The sequence below is a fragment of the Parasteatoda tepidariorum genome, chromosome 7, assembly GCF_043381705.1.
Source record: "Parasteatoda tepidariorum isolate YZ-2023 chromosome 7, CAS_Ptep_4.0, whole genome shotgun sequence".
Classification (NCBI taxonomy): Eukaryota; Metazoa; Arthropoda; class Arachnida; order Araneae; family Theridiidae; genus Parasteatoda; species Parasteatoda tepidariorum.
In genome coordinates, this window is record NC_092210.1 from 22,473,433 (window position 1) to 22,493,357 (window position 19,925).

The 19,925-nt window shown below is 27.1% G+C and overlaps 1 protein-coding gene across 2 annotated transcripts in view; it reads left to right on the top strand.

Moving 5' to 3' along the window:
* The window catches only part of LOC107453729 (E3 ubiquitin-protein ligase RBBP6), a 46,625-nt gene that overhangs the window by 10,575 nt on the left and 16,125 nt on the right, over window positions 1-19,925 (top strand). For both annotated transcript variants that reach the window (XM_043041899.2, XM_043041900.2), the window contains exons 4-10: window positions 13,213-13,300; window positions 16,169-16,202; window positions 16,323-16,364; window positions 17,021-17,109; window positions 17,786-17,888; window positions 17,981-18,099; window positions 19,134-19,303. In XM_043041899.2, coding sequence (XP_042897833.1) covers window positions 13,213-13,300; window positions 16,169-16,202; window positions 16,323-16,364; window positions 17,021-17,109; window positions 17,786-17,888; window positions 17,981-18,099; window positions 19,134-19,303 — 645 coding nt within the window. The remainder of the gene's footprint in view (window positions 1-13,212; window positions 13,301-16,168; window positions 16,203-16,322; window positions 16,365-17,020; window positions 17,110-17,785; window positions 17,889-17,980; window positions 18,100-19,133; window positions 19,304-19,925) is intronic.

Sequence of the window (19,925 nt, forward strand, 5' to 3'; positions counted from 1 at the left end):
TTGATTGTCAATAAATCTTGAAAATAATCCACCATGGAAAGCTGTGGGTCTCTTCAAGTGCCCAAAAAAAACCAACATTGGTTCATCTTTTTTTAAGAAAGGTAAATAACTGTCACTAGGACTGTGAATTGTAGATCATAAATATGATAAACAATTATTATACTGTTTTAAGGTCCTTAATTTTTGCTTTGTTAAAAGAGTGGGAACCCTGCAAAGGTTTCATAGGCATAAAAATCTGTGCAGAAATCATGATATAACACAGATGTGGGTTAATTTAATTTTAAGACAAAAACACATCCAATGCATAGATTAGTGAAGTTATTAATACTTAGGGAAGTGTCTGGTACCCCCGCCTCTGTCAATTTCATGTGTATAGAATATTTTTTCAAGTCAATGGGCCATCGAACATTAATTGTTGTATTAAAAAAGATTATTTTCAAAGTTTCAAGTATTTATGCAGCTGGTAACATGGTAAACAATAGTTTTGAAAATATGTTGAATACAGTAGTCAAATTTTTTAAATTTCTATTTCAGTTAGACTATTCTTTTTTTAGTTTATTCTTTTTGCATGATTTAATTAGATGATAAAACAATAGAAACATACAAATATATTGATTATTACTCAATATTATACAGAAATATAAGCAATACTCCTTAATTGAGCAGGGCTACCCGACTCTCTCCTCTATACATGGTACGTAGCGTTTTTTAAAGGTGCTTATTTTCAGTTTTTAAATGCCCTTAAAGGTGTTTTTTCATGGGGTGTTTTTAATATGTGCTTAATTTTCTCTTTTCGAAAATGAGATTATTTTTTTTTCTTTACCATGTCAGTTTCCGCCACCTATTATGCGAAAGAATTCAACAATTTCGCAATTCATTCAACCACAATCCATTTTGTTGTACCATCGGTCCGTAACGTATGAAAGCGCCAATCATTTTACATATTTTGATGAAATACTTGTGTATCTGCATGTGTACTGAGTTTGATTAAGGGGGAAGAATCATTGCATTCTCATATGCAATTTTGCTAGAGATTCTCAATTTCAGACTTCATTTTCCGCCCTCTAAAAAAAATCTAAAATCTCGAATTTTTGCTGATTACTGCTTTTTTCCCCTCATAACAAAATGAAATTTTATTTCTCTTGTTAATTTCATCGTTGATAAATTGCTACTGTGGTTGTCACTCGCAAGCTAATTGCTTTCTCAGACTAGATACTATAATCCTTGAACTTGACTTGAGGAATATTCACTAATTACGTATTTTCTTGTGAGTCATTAGAGCAGTCTAGAATCACAAGGCTTCTCAAAATTTCCTTCTCCCATTTAAATCTGTAATTTTCCAAACTAAAGTTGTGTTTAACCAGATGACTTTTTTCTCTGGTACTATTTTTTCATTAAGTTTTCTTTTTATCAACATTTAAGATCTTTTTTAACATATTTTATTGTCACTTTTTTCTGGAAGATATGGCAATTTAAAAAAAGATAAATTGAAATTTTTAGCTCTAAATTTTTCTTTTAAGTATTAAGAATACTTTTTATTATTCATAATATTCTTATTTTATTATTCATAATATACTTTTTATTATTCATATTTTATTTTTATTATTCAAAATTTTATAACCAATAAGTTAGTAACTCTTAAAAGCTACTTCAGTAGCTTTTAAGAGTTACTAACTTATTGGTTATAAAATTTTTGAATCGAAACATTTAAAAAAAAAAAAATTTAAAAGTTTAACTGTGCATAAGTGCCAGGCTGGAAAGGATCAAATGTCATGGTGCATAGTGTTTTTAAAAAGTGCTGAAGGTTCTTCTTTTTTTTTTTTTAAAAAAAGCCCTTAAGTGTGCTTTTTTTTTATTGGGTGTTTTTAAAAAATGCTTAATTTTCCCTTTTCGAAAATGAGATTTATGAAAGGAAATGTCGATTTTTGCCACATATTATGTAAGAACGTGCTTTTTATATTTTTCTATTAAACATTTTCAGAATTCATTCCACCACAATCAATTTCAGCGTACTGTCAGTCCATAGCTTAAGAAAGTACTAATTATTTTACAGGTTTGGTGAAATACTTTAGAGTCAGCATGTGTTTCTAGTGAGTTGGATTCTGTAAAATTCTTGCACTCTCATGTGCAACTCAGCTGCATTTTGCAAGATATTCTCAATTTCAAGCTTCATTTTCCACCCTCTGAAATCGAACCGAAAAATCTCTTGATCATTTTTTAATGGTTAATATAATCAAGAAAAGAGTTCTTGGTCAAATTCTAGTTATTTTATCATGATCATGTAAAGTCTTTGAAAATTATTTATTTTGCGTTTTGTTAATGTACATAGTGCTTAAAAAATTTTGTTGAAAGATTTGGCTAAGCACCCTGAATGTGCATAAGCTATAAACTTCAATATTAATTAAAGTAGAAGTGCAAAACCAGTTCTTGATGTGTGGCTTGCAGCAGAACCTGATAAAAATTTGGAAATTAAAAACATTTTAAGTTTCATATTTAAATTTTCGAATAAAGGTAATTTTTCGGCAGTTATTTTTTCAAAGTTTTAAAAGTTCAATATTATTAATATGACATACTTTGGTTGTGTGAATTTTAGTAAAGTCCGTTCAGCAGAATTGTAATTTGGATGTAAATAAAAAAAGTACATCACTTACCGACATTAGTCATGTGTTTGGTGTGGTGATGTTAAAATTCGTGGCAGAATTTTTTCGCTATCATTTTACTACTTTTATATCATAGTTTTATTAGAATAAGTGGCAATGTTTAGTTGTTTTTAGTTTATTAAAAAGTGTTGAAAAATTCATCATTTTATTCAGAATCAATTATGTATTTATAATAAAAAGAATACTGCCTATTATTTATTTTTAGTATAATTCTATAAAAATAAAAAACGCAGAGAACCTCCCCCTCCCTTCTCAGAGTGACAAACCTGATCAAGCTCTTGGCAACCTATTTCTTTACTTGTCTATCTTTTCCATGAATAAACTGTCTTTTTTAAAGATTTTTGTGTCCCTTTCTTCGTTAATCCAAATGATTTTTCAGTAGTAGGATTTTTCTATGTTTTTAATTCTGATGTTTTTAAAACAATATCATGACTCGATAGTTTCGAATCATGCATTCCGGTAGCAAGTATTTACCCAGCCCTTTCTGCTATGCAAACTGTTCTCTTTTTTATATGCTTATTTTTAACATTCATGCAATCATTGGATTTATGTTGAAATTTTTCTGAAGAAGTCAGAATTTTTTTTTCTTTTCTGAAATTAGGAACTCAGGTTTTTTTTTTTTTTTTTGTGAAAATGAAGAAAAATAGGCAATGGCCTCCATGTTTGTTTCATAAAAGGTTAGGTTTGTAAAAACGAAGTATTGTGAAATCATGACTGTTTTAAACTTTCGTAATTTGAAAATAAATATATATAGGAATGTCTTCTATTTTTTTCTTTTTAGTATTATATTGTGCTCTGTAACCTTAAAAACTTGTCATCCCAGTTGCAAAACTAGCACAGCCACTGCTACAGATTTATTTTGGCCTTGCATGCGAAATAAACAGTACTTTAAAAAAAATTGGAGGGAATTTTTTTGTTTCAGTCAAAATTCTGTATTATTCTTGTTTTTTCATCTTCAAAAATATGTGTTAATGCACAACAGTTTTTTTTCCTTTTAAAGAAAATTTGTAACAGTAAGACAGTATTTTTGTAACAGTCCCCGGTGATCCAAAAAATTTCTTAGGATTTCTCTTCGTGTTGTTTTAAATTTAAGCAGAAATATTTTGCTTCTGGTAGAACTTATAACTTCTCAAGTTGTAGAATATTTTAATCTTTATTATTTCTTAGCAACCTTTATTTAGTTTACGCAGTGTTTAAAATTCTTTATATTTATAATTAATAGAAGTAAAGATTAATTTTATGGTAACAGAATTTTTCTATTAATAAATCAGTTAATTTTAAGTGGTTTCTTTTAGCAGTGCAGTAATTCCATCATGTATATAGTATTAAGTTTTGCATATTTGAAACTTAAAGACCTATGAGCATTTTAGTACAGTAAATATTTTAACTTTTACTATTTTTCCATAGTGTTACAAATCAATGCAAAGCTTACTGATCTTGTCATAATCATAAACTTCACCTTATACGATTTACTCATTACATCCAGTTTTTACTGTATATATATTGTATTTTTGACATATTACGATTTTTTACACTAATGTGTGATTACCGATAGTAATTCAAAAATATAAAAACAGAAGAGTAAAAAAATTTTTATGTAGATTAAAGGGTCAGGGCAGTGGACCTGAAAGTAATTCATTTTGAGTGTTTAGTCATAAAAATGAAATTAATCTTGGAAAGGGTTTTTACAATACAAGATACATTTGTACAATATTAAGAGACATTTGTAAAATGAGACTAATTACTTTCATAAATTACTAAAGATGTCACATTATCTAAGCTAATTTAATCAAAATTGTTCAACTCTTGGTGCAAAAGTTTTTAAATGATTGCATGTTCCATGTAAGCTCTTTATAGATTAGATAATTCTTTAACATTTTTGTGTGAATATATTATTTTGAGGGTGAAAAGCCATTATTGCAATTAAGACTATTGACTATTAAAAATACAGCTTGGTTAGTTTCAAATTGTGATCCATAATATTATTAATATTTTTAGATGGGAACTCTAAAAACTAAGAAATTTGTACTACGGTTTGTACAAAACTCTTTATTTTCTTTTAAAAATTTTCTTTATTTGTATGAAAATTTTCTACAATTAAATTATAAGCTATATTATAACTATTAATCAAAATCTCTTAATTTTTAACTTGAGCACAATATTTGCTATTTATTCTCCTTCAAAGTGATCCTTTGATCGAGTTTTTATGATGAATTGAGTACATGCAATATTTTTTAGGAAATCATGGATTAAAGAAATATTACACAATAAATTATTTCTCTGATTTTAATATTACTAATTTTTAAAAAAATACTGGCTGCTTCTGGTACAATGAGAACTCGAAGCATTTTGAAATATGCTAGGCAACCAATAAAGTTGGGGGCACTTTAATCAGTTTTGAAAAAGGAGTTGCACAATGAATGAAATATGACTTTGAATAAGTGTTGCAAAATGCTTTGTATTTTGAAGAAAATAATGAATTAGCTTAGTTTGCTACTTTTATAGGATAACTTACTTGTTTTAATGAGCACTGATGTTAAAATTGAATTTTAACATTTATCAGGTTGCATAGCATTTTTAAAAAGTGCTTAAAGGTACCTATTTTCGATTTTCTTTATTTAAAAGCCCTCAAAAGTGCATTTTTCGTTGGGTGTTTTTAAAAAGTGCTTAATTTTCCCTTTTCAAAAATGAAATTTTTTTCTTTACCATGTCGATTTTCGCCACGTATTGTGCAAAAGCGTGCTTTTCACATTGTTCTATTAAATGTTTTCGCAATTCATTTCGCAGTGCCGTCGGTCCATAGTGTATGAAAGCGCGAATCATTTAACATGTTTGATGAAATACTTTGGAGTCCGCATATTCGTCTACTGAGCTGGGTTCGATGAGATTATTGCCTTCTCACGTGCAACTCTGCTGCATTTTGCAAGATATTCTCAATTTCAGACTTCATTTTCCACCCTCTGATACCAAACCGAAAAATCCCTCGGTCTTTTATAATATAATCAAGAAAAAAAGTTCTTTGTCAGAAACTAGTTATTTTCTCATGATCATCTAAGGCTTTGAAAATTATTTTGCATTTTATTAGTGTATATAGTGCTTAAAAGGTGCTTATTTTTTGTTGAAAGCACCCTGTTTGTGTTCAAATGTTTTTAAGGTGATAATTATTTTTATCAGGCACAAAACCTTTAAAGTCTTAGGAATGAACTTATATATTTAAAATTCGCTAAGTATCCAACGTGGTTAGGTTTCAGTTTAATTTGTATTAATAACTTGCATGAAAACACATTTTGTGCATAAATATAAAATGCTGAACAGTAACATATTTTTTTATAATTTTATTAGAAAGTTTCAAAATTAAAGTATTTTCTACTAAAAGGGGATTTTAAGTTTTTCGAAATTGGAAAGTAAAATACTATGCACTTTTTCACTGAAAACATTAAAATATCATATAAATTTTTAATGATAATCATTAGTTAATTGTTTTAACTATTTACAAAATCGTTTGGCGCATTTTTGTCATAGTTTTTATATGATTCTATCAGACCAGCTTATCTTTAACCTACCTGTATTTTCCTTCAAATCAGAAAACTGTGTTTGATCTTAAGGAATGTGCGTGATTGAATGGTTGCTGAAGAGCAACGATCTTTTGTTTGAGTCTAGAATGTTTTCACTTTTGGTCATCATACACCAGTTCTTAAATGCCCATCTGCATTATATAATTTTATTTGTGTTTATTGTTTGTCAAACTTTTCATAAACTTGACTAATTATGAATTTAAAGGATTCTTCTCTGAAAATGAAATTAAATGCTTTTTCAAATACATGGCATAAGGCTAGTAAGGTAGATATACAAAAGATATTGAGGCACCTAACAAAAATTCATCCACCAATTTGACGATTACGCAGTATGTAGATTAAGGTTTAACCTGTAAAATGATGTAAAAATTATAGAAAATAAATGTATAAGACCTTATTTTATAGATTTCCCTCTTTGTTATTGCTTACTTTTTCTAGGTGGCTCTCCAGCCTTTTTATTATAGTTTTTCAAAGTGAAATCTTGCTATATTAAATATAAACAGTTCTAAATAAAATGTTATCGTCGTCTCATTTATATAGAGTTGTGTTTTATCAGCAAGTAAACACTATCATTAAAATCTTTTTATCAAGGTGCGCAGATTTCTGTGGAAGTACTGCTTTAACCTACATTAGTTTTGGATATTTCTAATTGTAACTTCCCAATATAATTCTTCATTGCAAGCATTTAAATTTTGATTTGTCTGTTATATATATGTGGCGTGAGTAAGTATTTATTTTTTTTTTTTTGAGGACCTTTTTATACTTAATGAAAATATCCAGGTATGCAAGTAAGACTCCGAAAATTTAAAGCAAAGTAAATAGGAGTTACTGGGTACATTTTCTCGATTTTCCTGACTGAAAATATTTTTCTCTAATTTTTTTGCTCTTTTTCAGAATATCCAATTCTTTACGAGTATCTATGCAAATTTTTTAAAAATCTTTTTTTTTTTTTTTTTTTTTTTTTTTTTTTTTTTTTTTTTTTTTAAAGGAATTGTAGTATTTGGTATTTTGATCAAATCATTTTAATTAATGCTTTTATAAATCACAAAATTCCATACTTCAAACTTGATTTCGAACCACTTATAATATATAGGATTCAGGTTTATAGCACTACCCATAGGATTCCTTCTATCAAACTGTCTCAGAAGTTTGCCATTTTATGTAAAAGAAACTCAACAATTTTACATTATCAAATTTTTAAGGATATAAATGTGTGGGTTATACTTTCATTTATGTTTTGCAGTAACAAATCTTTTGGAGTAGAGCTTTATAGTTTTCATAATTATTGATTTTGGAAATATTTAACATTGATAAAACAAGACAACTACAATGTTTTTTTTTTTTTTTTTTTACTATTTCATCTGTTTTTAAAAATGGTTGATTCCAATCAACTATACAGTAATCATATTCTAAAACTTTTTGATATTTAATTATTGTATTATACACTAAATTAATTTAGTTCAAAAATGTTAAACGGTATATTCATAGTATTTTCGTTTTGAAATTATTAAATCTCTACTTTAAGATTATTTACTTAAGGAAGTCTTGAACTTCATTACAAATTTTGATTAAATATTTTAATGCAATTGAGTAAATTGAAAGGGAAAATATTTTGAAGGAACAATAAAGAAATCTGTAAAGAAAATGTTTATAAATTATAATTTTATGTTTGTTTGTTTTAAATTATTTTGAAAGAACAGTAAAGAAATCTCAAGTGAGAGAACTTCAAATTATTATTTTTATTTTTTTAATGCAATTGAGTTAATTAAATGAATATCTAATGACAACTATTTGGTTATGCTTGTAAAACTGACACAAGCCTTAAAATATACGCTAAATATAATGAACCATGGAATGTTAACTTCAATTAAGTAATAGTTATTCACACATTAAAAAAATCTATTTCATGATGAAAAATCTATTTAATTTCTTATTGATATTTAAATTTGATTGATAAGTGAATTAGTTTAAAAATTGGTCTTCTTAAAGGTATCCTTTTCCCAAACTCATTGTTAAGTGCAATAGAAAAAAATTATTAAACATGAAAAAAAGGTAAACTGCTTTCAAATAGCTTAGTTACAGCCATATTTTATAGAATCTTAATTATATTCTTTCCTAGCAATTTTTTTTTTTTTTTTTTGTAGATGTGTGAGAAAGATTTCAACGGTTATAATTTAAATTATAACACTTAAGTCAATTTTAAAATATACAGATAATCTTTCTCATCTATGCTGTGATTTAAACTTTTAACACAATTTTAATGTGTAAAAATTCTCTTTTTAAAGAAAATTATTTTCTATGATTGATGCTTATGTAATGGCTACAAATTGTGACTTGTATTTATTACTTACTTCCAAGGAGTTCTATTTTATGCTTTTATAAAAAATGTTTTACGTTTCAGAAAAACAAGTTAAATATAATTTCAATTAAGTTATTTTTGGGAGGATATATATATCTCAGATGATGGCTGAAAATTACATGATTTGTTTTGTTAATATTTGTATTGAATATCAATCAAATTTTTCATACAAAGCTGATGCAACCATTTGATTTCTTCAAATTTTTTGTATTAAAGTTGATGTTTGATTTAATAAAATAAAGGCGATATCAGTGTGAATTGATTTCTTTCTGCAAAAAAATATAATAAAAGATTTTTTTTTGAAATTCTTATTTATGATTTATACCATACTAAGAAGCTTTTTTTAAAATAAAAACTTTTCTGCAATTTACTAAGTAATTGCACAATTATTGTTTTGTTTTTTTTTAAAGTCAATATTTGTTACATGGATTCCCTTTTGTTTACTAAAAATTCCATTGTTAGTTAATAATGCTGATTAACGCTTCGTTTACTCAAAAAAATGAAAGGTAAGTATTCATTACCTATTCTTCAAAACCATCAAGCAAAAGCTTCATCATACTCTGGGTCCATATATCTAAAGACGTTTGCAAAAAAAATGTGATAGAACTGGAATGGAATCATTGTTTCAGATAGTTTGATTTATTTTAAGGACAACTGCTGTGTTGAAAGCTGTATGGAATGGAATAAGAAGTTATTGAAGTAGGCTATAAACATGTGCAAGATAAGCAAAAAAACTATTTTGACTTAAAAATTGTACAATAATTATGTAAGAAATACCAAGTACTACAAATTTTCTTAATGTCAACAATTTTAATTCCAATCCCAACTGCTGAACTAAAATCATAGAATCATTTCATTTTTTGTTAAATTTCTGTTTATTTCCCGATTTTTCTTTTTTCCAATTTGTAGGCAAATTGAAAATGGCTTGTAATTAAAAATTATTCGGCATATTTTTTTCAATTATATTCTAAGTAATATTTTTCACAATTAATGATGTTGAGGATTATTTTATTGTTTAGAAAATGTCATTTGTGGAATATATAATCAATCTGTTCGTTTTTCTGAATAATTGTTCTGTATTATATTACTTACATTTTCATTTTTAAAAAAATAGTTTTTCAACTATAGAATGATATTACGACTTATTGCACTAACTCAATAACAATGGTCCTTTTCTGAGGAGAACACATTGTCACATTCTAGAAACATTATCTTTCTTCTACATATTTTTGGGTCTCTATCATTCATATTCAGTGCAATAAAAATATAATGGGGAGGAGGGGTTATTCGGCATCAAGATTCTCTAAATAAAACTGGCACATAATACCAACTGCAATTAACTTTTTTGTAATTATCACAGGTATCTTGTAAATTGAGGAAAATTCAAATTTTTGAACGGCAGATTATTTCTTAGAATATTTTGTAATTCTTTATTAACTTTGTACAATTAGTGGATATTCAGAGTGCAAATTTGTTGATAGTTGGTAATTAATGTTGAAGCTCATTGTCTTTGAAAAATAACATTTGTGTAATATCTATTCAATGTATGATACATTGAAGAAAACCTCTTAACTGCAGAAAAACGTTAATTGTTGCCCATAAAGTTATTTTTCCTCCATTATTTGACATTTGTTCACTTAATAGTTTGACATTGATTGTTTACTCATAGCCTAAGATGCCACTCTGTAATACTGTGTATTAAAAATCTGGAGAAATTATAATTGAACTGTATTTTTTTTTCACCAATTTGTTTAATTCAATTTAATTTTTCGAAAAGAAAAAGAAATTCCACATTTTTTTTTTTAAATTAATGACAAAAATTTTCTTTAAAAATAGTTTTAAAAAATTACTTTTTGATTAAATTGTTTTTATTTTTCATAAATGGGTACTTTCACTTCAAGAATGCTTCCCATGCCTGCACATGTGACCTATGACATCAGCACCAGCTAATCTTAATCATATTTAAATTGAGCTAAGTTTCTTTACATAACTTAGAATGATAATTAACGATTAGTACAGAGTCATATTGCACATCGAATTATTTAAAATATAATTCTTTTTCGTCTACTCCTTTTATTTAACTTAGATTTATTAATTGTTTATGTATTTTATTGTAACCGTGATGTATTTTTGTTTTGTATAACTATCAACTTCGATGCAAAATTTGTTCGTTTGTGTTCCATGTGGCTTCGTGCCTGTTTTTGTGTTAAATCTCTGTAAATTTGTAGTGAAATTAAAAGCTTTGTTAAAGAATTTAGAATGTGTCACTTAAGAGAATTTATAATTGGCTTACTCGAAATAGAATGAAAAGAACAGTTGATAATGTAAACAAATGCCACGTTTCAACAACCAATCAGGATCGAGATGACCACACTATGTCACCTGCAGGTATCCCATAATTGCAAAATGATTAGGTAATGACATTGCAATAAAAGCATGAGATAGAATGCATTTCAACATTTGCCAGGGCAAACGAAATTTGTATTATAAAATCTAAATCTGCTTGCGTTAATTTTTTTTTCCGTACATTTTCAAATGCTGAGCCTAGTTTAATTATTTTAAAAAAGTAAAATTTTTCGAAACAGGATAGATAATTTCTGTGGAAAATAAATAGAGACACAAATAGCTCCAAGAATAAAGTTAGTGTATTATTCAGTTATTATTGTAAATAGATATGTGAGGTTATTTTTATTTTTTTTTGTTTAAAATAAACTAAAATAATAAAAAATGTAAAGAAAAAATATTTGAGTTAATGTATGAATTTCTCGCCACTGAGCTTTTGAAGCTCTCTCTTTAACTTTTGAAGAGTAAAATGTTGTTTGATGGTCGACTTTTCAAACTATCCAGTTCATAGTTTTTATGTAAATTTTTTTGATCATTAATTATTACATCATCATTATTAACATTAGCTTATTAAATAATAATTCTTTTATCAATATTTTAAATAATTCTATCAGAAAAACAAACAGCGATAAAGTTAAAAAACTTAAAGAACAATATTTCTGAATCTAGTTTGATAATTTTTCCAAAAGGCACTGAATTCTCAATTTCTTAACGTATATTTTATGTGAATTTTTATTTTGACAAGAAATACAATCAACTATTTTGTATTAAAATGAAGAATTTGTTTCCAAAACATTTTAATTCAACACATACAAAACATTGTAACAAATAGAGAAGGATGATATACATCCACTCTTCTCTTAAGATTAAAACTGATTAACTTATTTTTTCTGTATTCAAGACATCGAGGAGTAAGCTCCAGAAACTCCAAATCAGGGAATGCACTCATTGTATGATATGTGTGCCATTCTCGTGTAGTCTGTGATCTATAAATTTCAGGGTGGCACCCATACTTGCAGTTAGGTGGTGATTGATTATCCATAGATTGGTGTTGATCGATGGACACTTGCTGTTCTTCTATTGCTTAACAATTATTGTTTAGAATTCAAAATAAATTACAATAAGTAAATCTAAACTCCTAATTATAACATAAAAATCATGCTTTAAAAAATAACTAATAATTAAATTGGTTTTAGCACCTTCTGTAGCCATTTACTTTTGATTGTTTCTGAACCATAATATTTCATGCAAACACACAAAATTTCCATCTAAGTGACAAATACAATGCTTGTAAAAGGTTAGCCCCCTTCTCCCCTACACATTAAGTCCACTCCACCATTTAAAAAAAAAAATAGAGGATCAACTTTTGCCCTGAAAAATACAGTATTTATTTAGACTGAGGTAGATAATTTTAGCTATTTTAAAAAATGTTTTTTGGAGGGTTAGTTTTTAATCAAGTTATCTTATAAAGATAAAATTTTATTGTAAATAACAGCAGTTTAGTTCGTTATAAATGCATCAGAACATTCTGGAAAATGAGTGTTAACACACAGCAGGAGTTTGTGTGAAGACTGCTGAATAAATATGGTGAGTTTTGTAGAGTTTATTAATTATAATAATTTAAAAAAAGTGTATTTATCCAAAAAAAATTTTAATCCCCTCCCACTTTCTGTTACTCTTGCATTGTTTATTTTGCATGCTACCATCAATCAGAATGTTTTTTTCTTATTTATTATTTGCTGTTTTTATTTTTTAAGAAAATTGTACAAAAATAAAAGGTAACACAGTAATTTCATCAGCCTTTTTATTTTTTGAGTTAAAATTAATTGGTTATTTGGTAAGTTATACCAATTTTTTACTGCAACTTAAGCTGGATGACATCTTTGACGATCTTATAAATATTAAAAAAAAAAAAAAATTCAACTGCATACTGCATTCAGATCAAATCAATTTCTCTGGTTATTATTTTTATTTATTTATTTATTTATTTTTTTTTTTTTGGAAAATGGTATATTCAAAAGAACACAGTTGCCTCAATATCGATTTTATTCTACTCGTTTACTTAGATTTCCAAGGGTTAACTTTTCATATTTTGCATTGAATATAGTATTTATATTGAATTTTTTAACTCAATATATATTTTATTCAACCACTCATTTCCAAAGGTTATTTCTAATTGAAGTTAATATATTTTTTATTAATTAATATTTTCGTTTTAGTTAAATTTATTCTGTGTATTTCTTGAAATTTATAACTAAACAATTTTTGCTTGCAGTTTATGACAATGATGAAGTTCTTATTCCAAAAAATACTTCAGTTCTAGTGGCTAGAATTCCTGTTCAAGGTGGAAGCAAAAAAAATTGGTAAACTTTTTCAGCAATTTTTATTAAACATTTTTAATGCCATAATTAAAAATAATGAACATGTACTATAATTTCCTATCTAATTTAGACTTAATTGCTAAATGCTTTGTTATCCTGCTTGAGTTATTAAATGCAATGCAATAGAACACCCTTTAGATCATTCAAAGAACTATTCCAAAAAAATAGAAATGCAAGTTTAGAGACATAGTAAAAATTTTAATTAACTCAAGCTCTGCTCATGTCCAGACAGGATGTATGAAAATCATTGAAACTAACGTATGAGTGAATTGATAAACTAGATATCACAAAATAGAATAAAACATTGACACAAATAATTCCAGTAAAATAATTATAAAATTAATTCGAGCAATGATCTTTAACAAAAACCACCAAAATAAAAGGGTTCTTTTGCGTTTAACTCAATAGCTATCTAATTATTTAAAATGATGTAACAGAGATAATGTATTATTTTTTTCTGGAGAAATGAAAATGGCATTTATGTGTTTGACAAAAATTCATTGTTGTTGACAGATTTCTTTACTCTTGGCTAATTTTTTGTTATCAAATTTAATGAAATCAGATTTTTAATGCCTTTACTTGATTAATAATTTTCTCTTGGAAAGTATTTTTCAGTTTGCATGATATCTTTTAAGGAGTTTTAATGAAATGAAAAATATAATTACTGGATCTAGATATCACTTTCATTTAGTCTTGAAGCTGTTTAGTCAGTATCTTTGGTGCTTCACAAAAAAGTCAAAGCAGTTACTCTTTAATCCATTTTTCAGTTTTCTTCAAGAAATTTCATTGCTCATGCACTTCCCATCATGCCTTGATGTGCCTTAAAAGAAAAAAAAATTTCTTCTTTTAGTCATTTTTAGTTTTATTTTATCCTGCTTATGTTCAGAAATAAAAACTATTCATTTCTTTCATTTTGCATTGTATTCATGTTTGAGTGTTGAAATTTAATCCGTGATAGTAAACATTAGCATTTAGGGGAAGGATTTGAGTCCATATTAATGAACCATCTCTGCTAAGAGGGGGCTATATTTTTTGTGAACCCTCCAATTCAGAAATTATTTCTTACGTGATTGTCTTTAAGCCTGCCTTAATTCTACTTTGTTCCTTCTCTGTGACTCCTATATTAGATTAAATGGAAAGATGGGCTTTTTTTACCATTGCAAATGTTAAGAGTTTGGTAACATGTTTGACAGTCTCCTCTCTGATACTATCTGCATTGATAACATTTGTCTTGTAAAGTTGTCTTGATATTCACATTGACATCCTCAAATGGTTAAAAAATTATTTATGTAGAAATCTGACTATGTTTCTTAGCATTTTATTGGGAAGTTTGTCATTGCAGTTGCCCGAGTCATTACTGGCCCTCAACTCTGCCTTCAACTCAAGCTTAATTTTCACATAACTTTCTGAGGCTTTTTCAAATAGATCATATTTGATCCTAATTGTTATCTAACTTGCATTCTCTTCCCTATATGCTAGTGTATACCTTGAGTGTCAGACCTAGTTTTAGGGTGCCTCTCATCAAACATATTGCACAATTCTCATTGTTCAAGTCTTTCAAAATTCTAAATTTCTTCTTTCTTTTTTTCAAGATACAAATTTAATTCTACTTAAATACAAAATAAGAACTACATTAGTATGATTTTTTCAACCTTAGTTAGTTACCAGATAGCAAAAAAGTCACAAACATTATAGTATCCATAATATCCAAATTAATTCTTAAACCAGAAAGGGATTTATGGCAGTAGTTTAGTACTAGTTTATTGTTATATGGCATTTATATTGAAAACATAATTGTTCCAACAATTAAAAATATAATTTATGATGAATGTTTAAATTTAAGTTTAAAATTTAACATAAACACTAAACAATTATCGTTTTACGGAATTCCTCAGAAAGCAAGTAGGCAATTAATCAATTTATAAAAATGCTTCTCAAAACAAAAGAAACATTGCATTTCTTAAGAAAAAGAAATCAATGTGAAACATTTAAATGGTGCTTCGCTTTGTAAGTTTTTTATTTAAATATTAAAATTTCATTGAACTTTTTACTTTAAATAGCCTACGAATCTGAGGAAGAAGAAAAATTATTTATGAACTATTCAATGACTGCATTTGTAAAAAACTTTCATTTAAATTCACACACGTACCGATAATTTGCATAAAGCAGTAAAAATAATATAACAACAGAGCTTATTCTAGGCAGGGTAAACAGGGCGCAGCACCCTGCTGCCCTTTTAGTCAAAAGAATCCACCCTGTTGCCCCTGAAGTAAATTAGTGCCCTGATGCATTAGACTCCGTACCCTTTCTTTCCTCGACCCTTCTTTATTTTTCCTCCAAACTCTACAATGGATTTTTAACTCTTTTTATTTAGTTTGTCATTACTGTCAATACATAGATTTATATGGGAAAGGAAAAATAGCCATCACACCCCCTTGTTGCACTTGTCTTTGAAAGTTTGCAGTTACTTCCACTATCATTAAATCATAACTACAGACACTAAAAACATACATTTATTATTTTATTAATATATGCATGCATTTTAAATAAATTACTAAGCTAATTAGCTCATAAACTCGATTTATATGTTAATTTATTACTCAAAATTAGAAATTAATATGATTGGTCTGCTACTTTTAGTAAAATAAAATAAAAATAGAACATTTCTTTTACTAATTGACAATGTTTTTTATAGAATGTGTTAACCCCATAGAAAGAAATGATTGCCCTTTTTTCTGCCTAGAATGAGCTCTGTAGTTTTATTCAATCATTATTTATTTACTATATCAATTTTTAAGTGTTTTTTGTTAAAATGAAGTTTTAAAATATATATATTTTTTTATTTTACAGGGATAAACCTGATCTTCCACTACCGATAGATGATGTAAGTAAAATACTTTATGAATTGGAGATTATTATTCAACAATTATTTGTTTTTCAACCTGCTATTTATTATTTTAAACAAATGTAATATGGAAATCAATTTTTATTTCTTAATTTTCAGGATGACTTAGGGGGCCATATTCGTTATGATAAAATTGCTAAAGTAAGTTAACTCTTATAGTTATTAATTTAATTTAGATACATAGTATAGTTATTAGTTAGATTAAAATTCCCTTACAAATTTAATTAGTTAAAAATATTTTGATTAATTGTTCAGTTATTTTTAAGGAATTAATAAATTAAAGAATGTACAGTGTATGTTTAAATACTGAAGGGAAAAAAAAGCTTTGTGTATGCCTCCATCTTTGTTGAGATGTGGATAATTCCAATTAAAAAAGTGGACTCTGGTTTGAATACCTGAAAGCCTAAGTAATAAAAAAATTTTAAAAAAAAATAATAAAAAAAAAACTTGAACCCACTAAGAAAAGAACAATTGGGAAAGACATGTTCATGTGATTTGTAGAATATCAATTATTAGCTTCGTTTGGAATTTTTGTGTAAAAAATGTGCTCAATTGGAAGAAGGACAATAATATGGCTTGGTGTTTTATCCATTATTTATGGACAAAACACCATGTCTGCTGAACTTTTCAATATTTCTGTATAAAATATGGTTGCCATCCTTGACCTCAACCTTCGTTGTGCTACTTTTTTAATCTGCCATTTTTACTTTTTGCTGTTATGAGAACATTACCTATAATTAGGCAATGTGCTAATGTTTGTTTCCACTTTAATTTTATTTTATTCTAATTATTTTTAGAGTGCGGATTTACTAAACGCAAATACATCTGAAGAAGACAAGGTCAAGGCGATGATCACACAATCATCTGTCGAATATGATCCATCTAAGTAAGTATTTAATGTTAAATTTATTAGAATACTTGTGAAACACAAAAAATAAGCATTTGTTGGTTTAAAACTATTTTGTTATTAAACATTCTGAAATATTTAAAAAGCGTAACTTTGTAACTAGTTTAAATGTTGATAAATACTTAAGCAACTGCCAATATTGTTGTATATTATAGCCCTCTTCTTTTTCTTTAAATGAATATTTTATTGGTTTTTCTTATTAGCCATGTACGTATCTTAGCTTTCCCAATCTGGTTACTTTGAAGTTGAAATATTTTGTGGAAGAGCATGTTAACTTGTTGTATTGAAAAAATATTGATTTATTTCTTAAATTTTTAGATAAAGTTGCTAAATTTTAAAAAGCTTTCTAATGTTTCTGCACATTATATCTGAAAAATTTTGTATGTGTTCTAGTTTGAATTGTAATTCAACATGCTCGCCCACAAAGGTATTCAATTATTTTCTTAACATTTGAAAGGTGTTTTTTTGATCGAATTTTCTAAATGGCTTACCGTATTGTGTCATTTTCCATCAATTACAAGTTTTTGGAAAGTCTTTGAATATATTGTTTAAGTTAGCAACCAGTAATTGTGGTTAAAGTTAAAAAAATATTGAGCGTCTTGATAAAATAAAGAATTTTTAAGTGACAGTTTGATTTTATTTTCATTTTAACTAGATACATGAAGAGCCGTAGTATGACAGGACCACTTCCCCCTGCTTATATGTGTTATCGATGTGGCAAATCCGGTCATTGGATAAAAAATTGTCCCACTAACAATGTAAGGATCATTTTGTATAAGTTTTGTTCTGTTATTTTATTTTTATGTTTCAAATTAATAACAAAAATTTGGTTCAATTTATTTTATTATAGCCGGATGTGAAACGTAGTACAGGAATCCCTCGTAGTTTTATGGTTCCTGTAGATGGTCCTGAACACAAAGGGGCTCTTCTTACGAGTTCGGGTGAATTCGCTGTTCCATTAATTGATCAGTAAGTTTTCCCTACTGCTTTGTTTCATGTTTGAATCGTATTTTAGCCACAGATTTCATTATAAAATAAACTCTTTCCAAAAACTTGATTTGCATAAACAAGGCATGTATTTATATAGAGGTTTTTTCTTGAAAAATAGTTTTTGAAACAACATATTTAACATTTTGAGTTTGTTTATAATATTATTACAATCTGCTGATTTTTAGTGTTGATTTCATCTCAAATCCGAAATTTTTTCAAAATGTGAGTGTTTGATTCTTTGTGGTAATAATCCTTTTATGTGAGACGTGAGAAAAAAATATGCGATTTTTCTCACGAAGTAGTGATATGCCTGATTCTTTTTCCATGATATCCTCTCTTTTTTCTTTTCTGTATTATAGAGGAAATTGAACTAAAATCTGAAGTTTGGTAAAAATCATAAGTTAGCAGAAAAGCAAAATTCCCATCCCTACATACTTTTTTTAACCCACTGACGGTTCTGCACATAAAAAGTTGAATTTTAAACTTCTGTTTTCACCGCATAGCAAAGCCAGTTTTTCTGTGTCATTAGATAGGGAAATGGACATTAAAAAAAAAAAAACATTCTTCTAATTTTACCCATTTGCTAAACTGTCAATTTATTAAAGGGAAAAGAGTTTTGTTTATTTTGATAGTTAAAAAGTGTCAGATAAAGATACTCGGTAAATGGACATGGGATATGGGACTTTGTACTGTGTATATATATATTATTTTTATGAGATACTTAGATTTAAAAAATTTTAATTTCTTATGGAAAGAGTTTTATAATATTTCTATGTCAAGAACCACCATGTTTAGTTTATTACTCTTGACGGTCCTGCAAGAGAGATGGCTTTCTAAATGATTCATTAAATAACAAAAATAGATTCGTGCCACCTTTTCTGTAAATGAGGTTGTAAAAAATGCTGAGACAAAAAAAATTAAGAAGTGCATTAGAGATTATTTTGGTTTTGTGTCCTTGCTAGAAGTTTAATATTTTTTTCATTTTCGAACTTCTTTTTATTAATTTATTTTAGCCAAGCATATAAAGAAGTGAAGAAAGAAAAGCCTCCTTTTGTGCCCCAGGATGATCCAGTTCCTGAACCAGAAGCTGAAATTCCAGAGGAACTACTATGTATGGTGTGCAAAGATCTGTTGCAGGATGCTGTTTTGATTCCATGTTGTGGAAATAGTTTTTGTGACGAATGTAAGTTTGTTTGGTTTTTTTTTCAAAAGTGTATGTTAATCTTTATACTTTTGATACCTAGGTCCTACCTTGAGATGTCTTTGTATAAAAATGAAACAGTTAGAATTAAAAAAGCTGTCTAAAATGAGATATAATTTTTTTTTTTTTTTCTGTTTATTCCTTGTTGTAAACTTAGTATCAATAATCTTACCTGTTAGCTCTTCAAAAAACAAGTGAAAAATAAATTAAGGAAGAAATTTCATTATAAACAACCATATTTAAGTTTTTATTTTGTACATAATTATTCTATTTCCTATTTGACAATCTTCTATTTTGAAATTAGAAATTCAATTAAAAATTTAATATTTAATTAACTAATATTTAATATATGTCTATTTAATATATAAGTCCATTATTTTATCTCCCTTGTTAATAAAAAAAAAACTCCTAAAATAACCTGTTTGTAAAGCAATTTTAATATTGTTTATAGTTAGCATAAAATGTTTTATTTTTCAAAAGCAATTTAAAAAAATTTTCTTTCACTTTTACAACTGTCAATATTTATAGTCAGCAATGTAATAAGTCATAATTTGTTTTGCAGATTTTTAATTGAGTTAATTATGAAATGAGTTGACCCTTATAA